At 36.8% G+C, this 18,642-nt stretch overlaps 1 protein-coding gene across 2 annotated transcripts in view; it reads right to left on the reverse strand.

Annotated features, from left to right (window-relative positions):
* The window catches only part of LOC121725944 (transient receptor potential protein), a 48,530-nt gene that overhangs the window by 12,445 nt on the left and 17,443 nt on the right, over positions 1-18,642 (reverse strand). For both annotated transcript variants that reach the window (XM_042113144.1, XM_042113143.1), the window contains exons 4-11: positions 9,855-9,950; positions 9,372-9,514; positions 8,041-8,242; positions 7,374-7,547; positions 6,721-6,819; positions 5,471-5,606; positions 3,745-3,897; positions 45-190 (exon numbers count right to left, since the gene is read on the reverse strand). In XM_042113144.1, coding sequence (XP_041969078.1) covers positions 45-190; positions 3,745-3,897; positions 5,471-5,606; positions 6,721-6,819; positions 7,374-7,547; positions 8,041-8,242; positions 9,372-9,514; positions 9,855-9,950 — 1,149 coding nt within the window. The remainder of the gene's footprint in view (positions 1-44; positions 191-3,744; positions 3,898-5,470; positions 5,607-6,720; positions 6,820-7,373; positions 7,548-8,040; positions 8,243-9,371; positions 9,515-9,854; positions 9,951-18,642) is intronic.

Genomic DNA, 18,642 nt, shown 5'->3' on the forward strand with positions numbered 1-18,642 from the left:
GGGAGACCGGACCCTTATTAAGTTTCCTTAAAACCTGTACCCACCTGCACAATATACCATGACGTGAAGCGGAGGCTGATCCAGCCGACGTAGAACATGTTGGTGATGAAGTCAACGATGTTCCACAGGTCGCTGATGTACTCCAGCAGCCCGCCGTTCCACAGCGACCGGATCTCGCCCCAGATTAAACCTGGATGTTACAGAAGTCTCGGTTTGTTGGAGAGGAGTTTAATTGCAAAAGGAATACGGCACAGTAAGATAAGACGTATACGTATAGTCAATTGTCATATAATTTAAGTGCCTACTTACAAAATGTTTGTCGCTCTATATATTTTACTTGGGAACGAAAAATATCATATAAGGTCTTTGCGGTTAGCTAACAAAATCTGACAACTCAGGAACTGCGTCAGTACTCAGTAGTGCTCGGAAAAAGTAAAAGAAGAAGATGCAGTGCTCAATTTTTAGGTCTCTTTAGCAAGGTCACGTTATTAGCGGACCAGTATTATGTGACAGGTCATTATTGGGTCATTCTATTCTACAGCGAAAAATCTGTTACTTGACAAAAAAGTACTTTTAACAATCTTGTATCAATAAATTTATGAGTGTAAATAATAGTAACCGATGTGAACTATAACATAATAATACTTTTAAGTATATAAATTAGCATTTTCTTAGCAACTTGATGGCTCAAAGTACCCAAACGTCACCCTTGTTAACTGTTACTTTCACACCTTAGCACATTGGGGCAACTTAAAAAAATACTTCTTGAAACAATATCTTAGTGTTATAGTTAATATAGTATTGAAATATAAGTTGGCTTTATGATTTAATGAGTATATTCTTCTTCTGAAGTACAGGCACGTTTTTATTCTTGATTCTACTCCTGTTACCAAAATTTCCGTCATTTCTGTTATCAACTGTAATTTACAAAAAAAAATATAGTGACACATTTAATTTCAAATAAATTTTGCACGTAGGCAGCACCAATTCACTTGTAGTTTCTATATTAGTAACAAAGAGTTTGATTATTTCTTTCGTTTTGTAACAAAAGCAAAATTTGTTCGTGATTTTTCCATTGGTTGAGATCGCTCATCACTTCTGCTAAGTCTATAAAAAGTTAATTTCTTTGTTAAATATTGTAAAAATCCTTTGTTTACATGTATTTTTAGTCCTTTTATTGTAAAACATAAATAAAACTCAGTTAAATTTGACAATTTTGAAATAAAATAAAGATTATTTGAGTTTTATCATTTCTGTTATCATCACTTCTGTTAACCGGCTGATAACAGAAGTGATTTTTGATCACAGAAATGACGTTTTTCTTATTAAAATATAGTAAAGTTAATACTTTTTGTTATTTATTCTGTATGTCAAGTTTTTTTCAATTGCAATAAATTTTAAGTAGCTAAATTGTTGATAACAGGAATAATCATTTTCATAACAGAAGACATCATTTCACTATTCTTGCAGTGTTTTATTAAACGTATAATAAAATTTTTAACTGCTTTTATTTTTTTAATGTTAGAAAAGATAGTAAAAATACAGCAAAATGACTCAAAAACATTATGTTGGCCTTTGAACGACAACAATCCTAGAGCAAATAAAATCCTGTGATTCCTCAGACGAAACAAATTTTTTGATCATTATTTTTTCTTAAAGCGTTGTAAAAATGTACATATTTCTTTAAAAACATATTTTTCGGAAGTTTCTAATGTTGCATGATTATAGATTTTTAAAAACTATTTTATAGATACCCATTTTGTTGTGCTAGATATTGTTTAATGTAGACCGTATTTTTTTACAGTTTTTAACAAATTCTTAATTTCGATCAAAATAAATAATAGTTAAAAACGAAATAAATTAAATAAATCAAATATAATATAATATTTAGTAAATAAAAATATTGATAACACAAGTGGTGCATCACTTCTGTTATCATAAGCGACGGCAGTCAAATTACGACGAGGTAAATAGTGCTCTCTCAAAAATAGTACATTGGTTTAATGTTAATAACTTACTTTTAAACTCTAAGAAAACCAAATGTTTAAAATTTACTTTGCCCAATGTTAGGCAAGTTCAAACCAATTTACTATTAAATGATGAGAAAATGAATTTGGTGGACTCCACTGTATTCTTAGGCATTACATTAGATAGTAAATTACAGTGGGGTCCTCATATTGCTAATCTTGCAGGTAAGCTCAGTTCTGCAGCATATGCAGTCAGAAAAATTAGGGAAATTTCTGATGAAGACACGGCAAGACTAGTTTATTTTAGTTATTTTCACAGTAGAATGTCTTTTGGTATCCTTTTATGGGGAAACGCTGCCGACATCAATACAATTTTTGTGCTGCAGAAGCGAGCTATACGCTCAATTTATAAAATGTCAGCTTTTGAATCTCTGAGAGAAAAGTTTAAAGAAATTGGTATTCTAACTGTTGCTTCTCAATACATTTTGGATAATGTATTGTATGTTAGAAAGAATTTAACTAAATTTAAAACTAAAAGTGATAGTCACGGTAGAAACACTAGAAATAGGCACAAGCTGGAAATACCAGTGATCAGACTTAGCAAAATAAGTAAATCTTTTAAAGGTCAATGTATACGCCTTTACAATAAAATCCCGGAAAACGTTCAAAATCTATCAATTAATAAATTTAAAAAAGTAATTAAAGAACGTTTGTGTGCCAAAGCCTACTTATACGGTCAAAGATTTCCTAAACGATAGCACATCTTGGGAGTAGGATGGCTGCTTGCAAGGCTGCTTCTACATTTATTATATGTGACTTACAATTGTGTATTCATATTGTATAGATTAAGTTATTTACATTGTAAATTTTATTTTTTTAAAAGACAAATTTTCCACTTTTTTACTAAAAAGTGGCCCCGTGCGAGTTTCTTACGCCGGTTCTTCTCGCCGGGTTAGTTCCCGAACCGGTGGTAGGAAACATGTAGTTCAACATTCTGAAAATATTTGATTCAAATTTATTCAGAAATAAAACAATTTTTTTTTTTTTTTTTATAACGATATAATTTTTTTCTCTTAAAATTTTAGAGCTTTGATAAATCTGTTTATTACTATCACTAATCTACATTACATGTTTTAAATATGCATCAGAATTATTGTTGTGGGATAATATGATAAAGGAGGCGTGTTCTGTCGAGGGTCACCAATGTGGGATATGTGCGTGGCGGCCAAAGGAAGATCTTCCGACCGAGCAAGGTAGTATGCCCAGTCAGGCCGGAGCCCACGTGATACATCTCAGCTGTCGTATATATACCGACGCGCTCAGAAAACTTCGATAGCACGATGCAGGATTGTTATGCGAATTGTGGGTACCGCCACAATCGTTATAAATGTTTACAATTAGGATTTATTTTGATGTTCATCACCCCTGTTAGGCACAGCGTCATTTCTGTTATCAAGTAAAAACTTAAATTCTTGATTTTTTTAATGATTATTGGCAAACGAAACTATTTTTAATAGTTTTATTACATTATAATTATTAATTTTAAATAATAAAAATCTTAAATTTCACCAATTTTTTTTGATTTATTTTTTTCGGCTCTAAACTAGAATGGCCCTCATATTAGTAAATAGTTATATAAGTATAGTAAAAAGGTATAAAATTCAGTGTTGCCAAGCGATCGTAAAGTTGTAAGTGGCTAATATTCGCTCGTTATATGTCTCACTATTAGTACAAAGGGTAACATAATATTATATCGTAGCATGCAGATATAATTTACTTGCTATGTAGATGATGATGGTGAACTCTATGAGGCCGGGCAGCGAACCGCGCTCCCGCTGCTTCCAGAACTCCACCAGCTCCTGCAGCCACGAGATCCCAGAATACTCCAGCACCAGGTACTCCGCACGCTGCGATGCTAGAGATAGTAACACTGAAAAAATATATGAATACAGTTAACTCCATACTTATTAGTATGTTTTATCCACGGCTACGCAATACCACACGGGAATATTGTACTATCAGAGAAGTTTATTCCAGAGCCTTTACTACTATGTCAAGCTACTACATGCATACAAATCCATGGTAATTACGTAAAGAAGTAACCTTCTGCCTTTTAGCATTAGTACGAATGTGTGATATTACATTAAAAACCAATAACGAGGCAATATTTATAGTGTTAAATGTCGTGGTGCTAAAAACCGCATTCGAAGATTTAGTAAGTTAAACTTGTCGTTTTAAAGGAATCTAATAAAAATACTTTCAGCTCACCAACACAATCTATACTAATATTATAATTGGGAAGAGTTTGTTTGTTGGTTTGAACGCGCTAATCTCAGGAAGTACTGGTCCGATTTGAAAAATTCTTTTAATGTTGGAAAGCCCATTTATCGAGGAAGGCTATAGGTTATATTTTATTACGCTAAGTATAATGGGAGCGAAGAAATAGAGGAAAATGTGGAAAAAACGGGGGAAAATTATTTGAAAGGGCTTATTTGAACGCGCTAATCTCAGGAACTACTGGTCCGATTTGAAAAATTCTTTCAGTGTTAGATATTTCATTGATTGAAGAAGGTTATAAACTATATTTTATCACGCTAAGACTATTAAGAGCAAAGAAATAGAGGAAAATGTGGAAAAAACGGGGGAAATTATATGAAAGGGCCTATTTGAACGCGCTAATCTCAGGAACTGCTTATCCGATTTGAAAAATTATTTCAATGTTAGATAGCCCATTTATCGAGGTAGGCTATAGGCTATATTTTATTACGCTAAAACTTATAGGAGCAAAGAAATAGATGAAGATGTGGAAAAAACGGGGAAAATTATATGGAATTGGTTATTATATTATTAACTACTGGAGCAATTTTTATGTTATTTGGCAAACATTAAGAATAGACCACGTGAAGGGACATAGGCTATTTTTTGCTGCAAAATGTACGGTTGCGTGAAATTCCTAAATTACGCAAGCGAAGCCGCGCGGAACATCTATAAGTATATAATAAAATCGTAGGAAAGTCAATTCTGTAAGTATATTGAATATTTTTGTACAGTAAATAATACTTTGGATGTGAACTACTATGGTAATGCGGACGAAGTCGCGGGCAATAGCTAGTAATTATTATACATGGTTAAATTGGTAAAAAAAATAATTTTCATTTCACACTTTAAACGCTTGTTTTGGATAACTATACAAAAGCAAATTAGCTTCTTTTATTTCTCCTACAAAAATCGATTTTTGATATTACCGCTTATTGCCTGGGGCCAGTGATATTATAGTACAGTTGAGGAAATATAATTCTGCAGACAGCTATACGAATAAGGCCGCAAGACCTTTCTTCGAGAAAGAGAATTTGTAAAAAGCTGTCTTTCCCTTCTGACTTCCGACTGTGCAATGAGCATTATAAAGCCTTTACTTTCGCCCATCTCACATTATCTGTTGCCTTTCTTGGTTGAAAACATGCTGTCGCTTAAAACTTTGTATGACAATTAATAATCGCACTAACTTAGGAAGAACATGTATGATGAGCTGTGGCAGATGAACTTGACGAAGGGTTTCTTCATGTACTGGCCCGTCTCCGACTCCGGCGACATCATGTAGATGGAGCAGTACACGGGGAACATGGCGCCCAGCTTCGCTACCTGACGAGAAACAAATGTTTACGTCTAGGATTTTCTCGTACAGTACGTTTAATTCAGTAAGTCGGGTATCTCTTACTCTTCCTAGCTTTTTTCATATTACGGGTCCCGAGACAGATTTAGCTTGTCTCCCGGGCATTCCTGAGATCATATCAAAGGGTTTTCGTGGTTGGTTACCACTGTAGTGGATTTTATAAAGAGTTTTGTTATGTTTTTGAAATATTGTTTTTTCTCTATGACATTTTAGACATTTTTTTTAATTTCTGTGAGAATTTTTCCTATGTATTCCGTACAACAGCAATAAAATATTTACTTACAAAACCGTGGATATTTTAATATATTAGTAGTTTTGAAGAATATCCACAACAACCACTGTTGATCCTGGCGACACAGGAGGTGGAGTAGTGGGAATGTGTGGTGGGCCTTTTGCCTGTTTTAAAAAAGTAGGTCACTCGAAACACAGCGCTTGCGCTGTGTTTCGCCAAGTGAGTTTACCGGAGGCCCAATCCCCTACCCTATTCCCTTCCCTACCCTTCTCTATTCCCTTTCCTTCCCTACCCTCCCCTTTTACCCTATTCCATCTTAAAAGGCCGGCAACACACCTGCAGCTCTTTTGATGCTGCGGCCTGCGAGTGTCCATGGGCGACGGAAGTTGCTTTACATCAGGTGATCCGTTTAATTCGTGAAAAAGGACGCCGTTATAAAAACATAATAATGTATTCTTAAAAAATTTGATCTAATTTTAACTCGCTATCTTATTTAACTGATTGATTTACAAAATATAGAATCCTTACCTATAAACAACTTCTGCACAGTTGCAGATTCTGCGAGGAGGAGGACGAGACAGCTATACACCTTCTCCTTGACTTTCCTGCTCTACTACAGAGCAGAAACAGGCACCTTGATCGCTACGAATACTCATCCACCGAGGAAATTCGTGGCACCAACCCCAACCACATCGTTCAATTTATGAGCAGCATTGGGTTGGGGACGGTACTCTAATGCGAAGGAGTCACAATAGATCCTCAAGGGTCGCAGTGACATCAGGGCTACTTGACCTGCCTTCAACATAAAAAAAAACCTATAAGCAAAATTAAAAAAAATAAAAAATATTTACCTGTATGCATTGTCCAACCATGCTCTTTCTCTTGAAGCCGGGCAGACCGTCGTACCAAATCGCGCCTAGCAACTGTTGTACGTTTGGATGCGCCACAAACTGTAAAAAACATTATATTTAATGGGCTTGAATTACACCTACCGAGTAAAGTGGTGAGCCAGTGTCGAGACTTTAATTGGCCGAGAGCAAGCTGTCTAGTCACTGACGCGCCTGTCTACTCCGTTCGTCTAATCAGGCCCAAAACAAAAATTTGACTGTACTGTCTGGTACCAATTTTTGTAATGCAGTGTTTTGTGTTTTAATTAAACGGTTGCTTAAAAGAGTTGTATAATTTTACGAGTAATAGCGGTACAATCCTGCACGTTTTTTTGCAGTATACGTTATAGTGCATATACAATATATTACGTATATTGACATTAATATAATGACACAACAAATCGTGCAGTACCACCGTGTGAATGATTCTTTATATAAATACATTGTATGCGTCACTGTTAATTCGTTAAGACGTACTTATACTGCCAAAAAAAAACGTGCAGGAAACGTGCATAACAACGCCGTGTGAACCTAACCTTAGGGTTTAGTTCCTTACTAGCATAAAACTTAAATATTATCTTTCGCTTGTAATTTCAGATTGGCCATCACTGACTTACCATCTTCTGCTTGTAGTTAATGGCTAGCTTCAGTCTGCCCAGCGTCTGTCGCTCCCCTGGCTCCCAGCTGTCCATGTCCCACGGGTTGTAGTTCAGCATAATCTCCAGCTCAGTGGAAGTTCGCGTGTGGTCCAAGAGAGAGGTCGAGAACTCTTGGACTTGTTGTCTTAAACTCTGTAATTAATACATTTTGTAAAACAATACTGTGTAATACTATGTTTAATTAAAGTCTGTTAAGGTGTTATTGTGTTATTGTGATATTCATCAATAGCTAATATAATTTTTGTTAGCATTCAAGCAAAATTTTGTAAGTAGGTACCACCAAAAATTTAATTGTAACTTTACACAGATACTGAATCATGTTAATATGAGTAGGTGTCATAATAATATTATTAACTTACACAACCCTAAAGATTGTGTATTGTAAGTTGTACAACCTGCAAGCAAAGACTTCTATAAATAGAATTCTTTGCCTGCAAGGTTGTATTTGCTGTGCTTGTGCATTGTGTTGGTTAAATCCATTTACTCAGTACCATTCCAGTTAGGACTAAGTAATGCACATTGTATTGAATATTTTATTAACGTAAGTAAATATTACGTTTTAACCCAATCCTGTCTACATCAATATTAAATCAGTACATGAGGTGTAGTATCATAGAATACTTACCCTATATTCTATCCTAAACTCAGTCTCGAGGACGCTCAGCTTGGCGAGCTCCCAGGACAGCTCGAAGGCTGTGAGGACGGGGTCGGCGGAGGACAGAGCGATGAGGGAGGGCGACGAGAGGGCGCGGTAGGCGTTGATCCGCGACTGGGAGTGCCGCAGCGAGTCCTCCTCCGACGACTTCACGCACTCGTCGCAGCCGCATCTAGGGAAATTAAAAAAAAACGTTGAGTCGAGAAATTTTAGACAGAAGTATCAGTCTTAAAAATATCGCAAGAAAGTTAAATTTTTTATTTAAAATGTTAGTATGAAATGTTGTGACTCCTTGTTTAGACTAAGCTAATATTATAACAAACTTTAGCCGGGCTCAGAAAATATTATGTTAATTGAAAGGATTTTTAGACTTTTGTCAAGACGTGTAGAGTGTAGACTGAGTTTTTGAAATTTAATCTAATAATGAGTTTTTAAGAAACTGCACGCTAGAGAATGAGTAAGTGATACAGTAAGAGCCAGCGGTAGACAGACCTATGTTATTTTACAAAAAGCTGTTTTTTTCTGTAGATGTATTGAGATAAGAATGACCAGCGGCTATAGAGTAAGTGACAGAGTTACCAGTTAGCATTGGAGCGTCTGTACCTACTTGTCGTGAGAATATTACTAGAGTCAAAGAGTAAGTGACAGAGTTACCAGTTAGCATTGGAGCGTCTGTACCTACTTGTCGTGAGAATAATATTACTAGAGCAAAAGAGTAAGTGACAGAGTTACCAGTTACCATTGGAGTATCTGTACCTACTTATCGTACAGACGCTCCAATGCTAACTGGTAACTCTGTCACTTACTCTTTGACTCTAGTAATATTCTCACGATAAGTAGGTACAGATACTCCAATGGTAACTGGTAATTCTGATTACCAGTTACCATTGGAGTGTCTGTACCTACTTGTCGTCATGAGAATATTGCTAGAACCAAGGAGTAAGTGAGTACAGAGTTACCAGTTACCATTGGAGTGTCTGTACCTACTTGTCGTCATGAGAATATTGCTAGAACCAAGGAGTAAGTGAGTACAGTGTTACCAGTTACCATTGGAGTGTCTGTACCTACTTGTCGTCATGAGAATATTGCTAGAACCAGAGAGTAAGTAAGTACACAGTTACCAGTTACCATTGGAGTGTCTGTACCTAAACTTGTCGTGAGAATATTAGTAGAGTCAAAGAGTAAGTGACAGAGTTACCACTTACCACATTGGAGTCTGTACCTACTTGTTGTGAGAATATTGCTCGAGCCAAAGAGTAAGTGCCAGAGTTACCAGTTACCATTGGAGTGTCTGTACCTACTTGACGTCGTGGGGCACGGGCAGGGTGGCGCCGCGGTCGAGCAGGATCTTGAGGATCTCGTAGTGGTTGCGGTGCGCGGCCAGGATGAGCGGCGTGATGTCAGACGTGAAGGTCGCGTTTGCAGTGTCTATTGATTCCCAGCTCTGTGAAGTTCAATGTTAATAAGAATCTGTGGAAGTAATGATGACCTCTGTACCTCAGCGGATGAGTGAGTTAGCTCAAGCCGGGGATCGCTACGGAAATCGATACGGAACAAGTTATACGTTGTACATACTACATATTAGTCTGAAAAGACCTCAGCGGGTTTCGGCCTGACCGAGCATGCTATCTCGCTCGGAAGATCTTCCTTTTCGGCCGTCACGCATATCGCTAAATCCGTAGAGGAGTTATGCGGCACTGGTATACAGCCAGCGTAGCACCTCTACGAACACGCGTAGACTCACACACTCATGCTCAGACGCACTCACACCAACATGCACTCACATAAGGCTCGCCGGGAACGTGGTGTGTCTCCTCCCACTGCAGCAGCATCTCCACCGCCTCCACGTACTCCTCCTTGATCGCGTGCAGCAAAGCGTCCTGCAAGCATTTGTTAACTATAATAATAATAGGTTGGGGAATAAGTCTTTTCGCATTATAGTATGTATGAACTTGTCATAAAATCTCTTGGGCTATAACCAATTGTATCTGGCTGATTTTGGTATCATTAAAAAGTTTTAATTTTACAGAAGACAATTCCAAATTCAAAACAGGTAAATGTGAGATTTTCATTTGTTTTTCTTATTGTTAAAATTAGTGATTCATAATGAAGAAATTCGATACATTTTAAAATTTTATTACAAAAAGGTAAAAATGCAACACAAGCCGCAAAAAAAATTGTGATATTTATGGACCTAACGCAGTATCTGTGAGAGTAGCGCAAATTTGGCTTAAGCGTTTTCAATCCGGAAATTTTGATATCGAAGATGCACGTCGCTCTGGTAGCCCTGTTACGGACAAAACTGATGCCATTTTTGAAAAAGTGGAGCAAGATCGGCATATTAGTAGTTGTACGATGTAGCTGAAGAACTGGGGATTGATCACAAAACGATTTTTGCGCATTTGAAAAAAGCTAGGTACACAAAAAAGCTCGATATTTGGGTGTCTCATGAGCTCACTGAAAGAAACCTAATGAACCACGTGTACTCATTTGTGATACTTTATTAAGACGTAATGAAACCGAACCATTTTTGAAGAAGCTGATAACTGGTGATGAAAAGTGGATCACGTACGACAAGAAAAACATTTAAAATTATTAGTTAAAACTCGTACTTCTTATCACACAACAAAGTAAAATATGTCCTGAAACAAATTTCAGATTTCATAACAAATGTATGAAATATTGCGTGTGGTGTAAAGTTAAAGTGATGGATAATGCAATATTGGCGATCCCTCGAGGAATCCTAATGCATTCGAAGATTTGTGACCGACGTGAATTAATAACGCTGTGAGGACAATTGTGACGTCATCACTGCTATGTCACTAATAATAAATACGCGTCGCACTCGGGGACTGCCGCGGTAAAGCTATATTGCATAGCATTTTTTATCAACTTATGTAATTAAAATTCGCATACGCCAAGTTGCACGCACACAAACACCGCGCTGAAGTCTGGCAATGCCACACCGATGAGTTACCATTAGGGTTACCAGGGGTTAGGTTTTTTTTATGAAATAAGGGGGCAAACGAGCAAACGGGTCATCTGATGGATAGCAACTTCCGCCGCTCATGGACACTCGCAACATCAGAGGAGCTGCAGGTGCGTTGCCGGCCTTTTAAAAGGGAATAGGGTAATAGGGGAGGGTAGGGAAGGGAATAGGGGAGGGTAGGGAAGGAAATAGGAGAGGCTAGGAAAGGGAAAAGGGTAGGGGATTGGGCCTCCGGTAAACTCACTCACTCGGCGAAACACAGCGCAAGCGCTGTTTCACGCCGATTTTCTGTGACTCCGTGGTATTTCTCCGGTCGAACCGGCCCATTCGTGCCGAATGGTTCTCCGACGTTAAAAGGTTAGGGTAGTTTTTTTCGTTACGGAATATCTTGATTCGGTCACCGCGCTCAAAGCTCGCGATAAACGCTTAAAAACAACAACAGTGATCTCGTGTCTTGTGACAGTAACATAACGCAAAAATTGTACGTCATCTGCTGACAATTGCCTGTGGCATTGCTGCCGTATGAAATGTAATCATCCTACGGTTTTATCTCCGGAATTGCCAGCAGAAATGAAAACTTAAGCTTTAGGTGAGAGGAGAGTATATTATTATACTGCCTTTCCAATGCCGCCGTAGCCGCCGCAGCGGTCTACTTCCCCTACGTCTTACAAATTGTCTGTCAGGTCACATGTGCGATGAGATGTTAAAAATGTTTACCCATACTGAAAAAAGAGTACAGCGGAAAAGTTTTCACTTCAAAAAAAATCGTCTAATTCGTATGAGTGGGAGTTGTTTGGATTTTTTGATACATACATATTCAGTTGACGCTCGGCTCTTGAACATTTGCATTTTAGTAGTTTATTCTGTTTTAAAAACTTGACATCACTATTCACTATGTAACAGGCCTTTCCTAACTTTAGTTTGTTTTCAAACTGAATGAAGGTAAAAAAAATGGATATATTAGTTTTGATAATACTTACCCTATTACTAATTATTACAAGAAAAAAGTTGTAATGTGGCCCATGCATATTATATATTCAATAATCACATCCCACTTCCATCTTCGACGACTTGCAAACATACCGTCTTTCACACATTCTCGACATCATCTCTGCAGTCGAAGACCTAAACTCTGATCTCGAACGAATAGCTAACTGGGCTAAGTCTTTCGGTTTGTTGGTTAACCCCAGCAAATCGCAAGCTATGATTATAGGTAGCAGATACATGACTCAAAGGTTATGTAATGTGCCTAGTGTAATTTTCGATGGTACTGTAATCAATTACACAGATTCGGCCAAAAATCTGGGCATAATTCTAGACAGCAATCTGACATGGAATCCGCAAGTGACCGAAGTGAGCAGGAAAGTACATTTTTCGCTACACACGTTGAGGCGCCAAAACTTTCTTCCTATACAAACTAAAATTTTCCTTGTCCAGTCTCTTATCCTTCCCATCCTTGACTACGCCGACTCCTGTTACCTGGACGCCACTGAGGAACAGTTAAATAGACTCGAGCGTTTACAGAATCTTTGTATACGTTTCGTGTTTGGTTTGAGAAATTTGGATCATGTCTCGGCCTACCGTTCTAAACTCAAGTGGCTACCAATCCGTCTCCGCCGTAACTCCCACATCCTTTGCTTACTTTACATTTACGTTCTCCCGATCTTCCATGTAGGTCCAACGTCCGGTTAAATCTTTCCTTCCCCTCATATCGTTCCAACTTTTACTCCTACTCATTTTCTGTTCATGCTGTCAGATTGTGGAACTCGCTCCCTCACACCGTTCGTGACAGTCCCGCTATCGCTGTTTTTAAAAGACGCTTGAAAGAGCATTACCTCGAATCTCAATCCATTTAAATACTAGTATTATATTTATTTATATTTTAAGTATTTATTTTTTTGTATATTATATAATACCATAATTTAAAAATTTATTAGATTTATTTACTTCATACAACAATATTATATTTTATTATATAGATATATTAAGTAATATTTATTTTAAGTATATAATTATATTATGTAGTTATATTTTAGTGTTTAATTAGTATAATATCAAAATATCTATTTTTTATCTGTTTAACTAGTACGAGTATTGTGTTGATATAATATATATTATATATTCATAATAATAGTGCACGTTCTATCTGCTGTCTCAATCCTATCTCTCTCCGTAGGGCTGCTGGAAGAGATTTCTATAAGAAATAAGCAGATCCTTTGTGTCGTTTTACTGTGTATATTGTCTTATTGTAATTGTTTCTTGTGCACAATAAATCGTTAAAATAAATAAAAATAAAATATATATTGGCCTCTTCAATATTTTATTGTTTAAACAACGCGATCCGGTATAATTTTGGTGCAACGGGATAATCGCGTCATGCTGCTAATTTTGCACCGTACATATCCAACACAGGCTGTGACGTTCGATTGTCATTTGATCGAGTTCAAACTTGCGACCGGCGAAACTTTTAATATATTTTAAGTGTGTGTCATTTTATTTCGATAGTTGCTAAAAAACAAAAAGATTTGACGCCAGAAAGACAATAAAATATCCAGCAGTAGCTCTGAAACTGACGAAGACGCCGTAAATACCGATTATGACGACTCATATAAAAATAATATAGTTACTAAGAATGCGGACGTGCCGTTTATGTTCTGCAACACAATTTATTCCAATGACAGGGCTGGAGAGCCATGGGTACAGTGTCAAAGTTGTGACTTATGGGCTATGTTGCCTGTGGAGGCTCCGAAGGCGACTATTACATTTGTTAAGTTTCACTTGTGCAATACATTTAATGTGACCAACGGGTCACATTACTATCACTTGATCTCAAAATACCAAATGTGATTAATTAGGAATAATTAATAATTTCGATTCTCCTATACGAGTTTTATATTTAATTCCCTAATAACTAATAAGACATATTTAAACAAATGAATAAGAAGTCCCTTATTGTATTTTTTAGGTTTCTAGCTCCTGAATTTTTTAAATAAGGCTTGATAAACAAAGTGGGGGCCACATTTCCACCTTCTCCTTTATTATTATTTTTCAAGTATTTACTACATAATAAGATTAATCCGTAAACGCAGAAACGTGACCTTGATAAGTAAATAGTAAATACCCATAGGAAATACACGTAACAGAAGATTAAATATTCCCAGAGGATTCCCAGGTACCTATTTCTTTCTTGATACATGTCGACAGAAAATGATGTTATGCGATCTGATAAGATCTTTTGCTTAACCTGAGCGAAACAAATTCTTTATGACTTTATTTGTCATGCCTGGTGAAGCGGCAAGTTTATCGATAGTACTATCAGATACAGGTTGGTTCATAGATGCGGACCTACGTAATTTGTTCGCGTTATCAAAAACTTTAGGGTCAATTCAGACCGCAACGCGACGAGGCGAGACGAGGCGCGGCGCGGCATAAATTTGTATGGATTTGACGTGGATTTGAGAGATCATTTCAATTGCGCGAGACGTCTTGCGAATCTGTCAAATCTATATAAATTTATAAATGCATCTACGCGTGGCGTTGTGGTCTGAATCAACCTCGACCGATCACGTCTAACATTGAATTGACTTCATTGACATAACCCGACCAAACGACGTGGGTACGCCTTCTGCCTATGGCTTGATTTATATGCTTCCGCACGAACGAGTGGTTTGGCTTCGGATTTATTTAAATAGTGTTGCGTTCGCGAATCGCGCTGTCATTTACATACATTGCTTGTGAATTGTGATCTCGCGGCGTAGCCTTAAAACCGCGCGTTTGGGCGGACGCATATATACAATTAAATCGATCCTAAGAATCTTCGATAGTACCATCGAGGAAATTGTTTCCTAGGCAGTTGACAAACCAACGTCATTTGGTCGGATCATGTCATCATCATCATATCAGCCTATATTCGTCCACTGCTGGACATGGGACTCTCTCAATGAACGCCAAGATGACCGATCTCCTGGTACCCGGATCATGTCAATTCAATGTTAATTGTGATCTGTAATTATCTTATATATATAGAATTCTCGTGTCACAATGTTAGGCCACGTACTCCTCTGAAACGGCTTTACTGATTTTAACCAAATTTTATATGCATATTCAGTGGGTCTGAGAATCGGCTACTGGCTACTTTTTATATTGGTAAGTGCATTTGTTGAATAAATAATAGTAAATTATTACAACTCGAGACTGACGGCGACCATTGTTTGTGCGACGGGATATGATGATGCGATGAGCGCTGCCATGGTGACATACTTATTAAGTCACTTCAATAAAATAATACAGGCGAAATACTTTATTTGGCAAAGAAACGTTTGCCGGGACAGCTAGTTATTGTTATATGTTATTGTAATTGTCATCTGGGTTCGGCATAATGCGATCAAACTACGTAGGTAACGTAGGTCCGTCAACTGCCTATGAATCAATTTCTTTGATGGTACATCGACTTGTATTCGTTTCTCTCTGACGTATCACGGAGATGCTGTTGAAACTGACCCGCTCTAACTCAATATCGCCGACGGTAATGAAATCTGCCTACAGGTGGCCTGCTAAATAGGCTGCTTGCTACCGCCATGTGAAAATATAACAATAATTACGAATTTTGCGTCATTATGACGCGTGCTTGTGACGTCATAAGTATAATCAGTATCAGTGTAAACGCACCGTAATTTAAGGAGAGTTTTTTTTAGTTATAGTTAGACATTACTAAATAATTACTAAACATACAGGTATTTTACGGAAAAGTAGAAGAATTTATATGTGGATGCTATGTGAATGTGATTAATAAAATATATTAATTTCCAAGATAAGTCGTCTTGACTTTACTGCGTACTTGACGGCTTTTTAATAATTTTATATACGTAATGATATCCTCTTTATTCCCTAGGTAAAAGCTGTTTGCTGTTTGAAAAATCATCCTAAGTGTATGATAAAAATAAATCTGTGTCAATATTTAATGTCCATGACATGACACAGATCGATATTAATTCACTTACAGTGCACTCCGACCTTGTAAATATAGGGTAAGACTGTAGGTCGTGCATTTATTAGATTAAGATTTTTAATGTGCATACTGACCCTGGCTGTAAATCCATGGATTACGCCTTTTGTTGGACACAATCCGGTAATCTCAAGGGAGGTTTCATATGGAGTTCATATTAATTTGTGCCATATTATTGTATATTTAAAATTTATTTAAAAAAATATTATAAAAATGAATATTTTTTTAAATAATGGGGCAAAAGAGCAAACGGGTCACTTGATGAAAAGCAACTATCATCAGAAGAGCTGCAGGTGCGTTACCGGCCTACTCTCTTCTTGAAGGTTTGCAGGTCGTATAGGTCCGGAATTACTGCTGGCAACAGTTTGTTCCAGAGTTTTACGGTGCGCGGCAGAAAGTTATGCCAAAAAAACGCACGGTGGAAGACAGAATATTATATACGTTTAGGTACTAGAGATATGGGCATGAATCACATTTTCGGGGAATATTTTTCTTTAATTAGAGTCATAAAGTTAATATACCTTGCGGAATAGAGAAACAAAATATGCCTGAGCAAGCGAGATGTCACTATCAGTAACACTGCGTGGTAAAAAGAGACTTGTGATACATGACAATTGACAGCAGAAAAAAATTTTTTCATCTGTTTGACGTCCAGTCGGCATTTATCGGCACGTTGACAATTTAATCTCTTAGAAAGATGCTTGTGTAAGTGTATACGTAAACAATTTTTTACACACAGACGTAAACCAATTTCGGTTTCGTTTGACAGCTCGAGGTTGTTGTTCTATGCAGCGTCACGCTATTTATAATTTTGCATTCCTTTTGCATGGCCATGCCACGCCTCGTCTCGTTTTTGTATGTATGTTTGAGTAATTAATCACTATACTGTACATAATATATATATATATATATATTTTTTTTTTTTTATCATTCTACCTTCATGTCACTTAACTCTATATATTGTTATAACATAATAACATGATCTTATTGTTTACGATACAGTAGATATTATCACACCGGGTGTTGTCACGTCTTGTTACGAAAAACTTACAATGCAACAACACAGAATCTTAATTCAACAATAAATTATTCTGCAAGGCATTGGCACGAAATCAAAATACTAAAAGCTTTAAAATTTAAGCGCTAAGAAAACTTGATTTTCTTTTTAATTAATGACCAAGAAAGCGTTTTCATTAAATTAATTTTAAGCACATATTTTGTTCATAATGTGCCTTAGTTCCTTTTGTGTATATGTTTATAGATTTTGATAGATGCATTTACACATATCCAAATATTTTTAAACTTTGTTGAAACTAGCTCAATTTAGGCATTATCATCAACAAACACATTGTAGAACTATAAAAACAATCTACCACTAAAATATTGACTATCAGCGGTGATGATGGTGATAGTATTTGAAATTATTAAACCTTTTAGCAAAGTGGTGTCACCACAACGTATCGTAAAAAGTGAATACGAAAAGTTGGACAAATTCACGCGACGCACGGGGATGTTATCGGCTCTTATAAATAGAATTTACTGTCTCCTTAGATTCGAGCTTCTAAAGATGTCAGTTATTGAAATATATCACAAACTATTGCCGGTTGATTTCCTGTGGGGTTTAAATTTGTCGCGGTGAAGGTATTCAGGCTTTTGTTGCGACGATGTGGAGAATAAATCGCGGAGCTTTCTTTGTATTACTTGTTATATAATATCTTTAGAATTATTGAGACAATGACTGAACGAGAAAATTATATTGATGCTGGCCTACTTTTTAGGAATAATTAGATTAATAAGTTTTACTATAGTAAAGACGTTGTTCGTAGAGTCCTGAGGATGCTCCGGTGTTGGGGCGAAACGCGCGTCGAGGTTTTCAACCTGCATGGTGGTGAGGAACCTTGCACGGATTTGCCAACATTATTGCTTGTGTGGTGGTGGTGTTTGCAGGTTCTTGGGAGAGGAGGGACGCATGCATGTGCGTACACTCACTCATCTACTTAAAGGTTGAGGTTTATTTCGCGGAATATTGCTAAAAATAATAACAAATTACATTTTTATAGTAATTTATTTTTATTTTCCGCGTACCGAATAGTATAAGACAGAGGGTGTACGAAATGTAAATTAGACATGACACATGAGGCAAATAAGACATAATGACACTGAAGAAACAAGAAAATTAAGCTCACTAACTGCTGCACTCAGTAGTAATGGGAATTAATGCTATTTGCTATTAATTTCATTAACATGCTAATTTTGATGTCACAGCATGCTAAGTATTATTGCTTTGCTATTTGCTAAAAACGCGGCATCGTGAATTATCGGTTCGCATCGCACCGCTCGCGTCGTGTATTATTTCGCATCGAGTGAAAAATACCAATTCATTAACAGTTAGCACCGTGCTGTGAAACAGCGCGCACGTGATTTTTATCATGATCGCAGACTGTTGCTGCGCACGATAATATTAGCAATCATATTTTTTAGCAAGTATGATTAATTTAATTATTGCTAATGCTATTTTTACCAACACTAGCACTCAGAGATATTTAATGATGATTAAACTTCAATTTAATGAAGAATT

This window comes from Aricia agestis, chromosome 4 (assembly GCF_905147365.1).
Source record: "Aricia agestis chromosome 4, ilAriAges1.1, whole genome shotgun sequence".
In the NCBI taxonomy this organism is placed as follows: domain Eukaryota; kingdom Metazoa; phylum Arthropoda; class Insecta; order Lepidoptera; family Lycaenidae; genus Aricia; species Aricia agestis.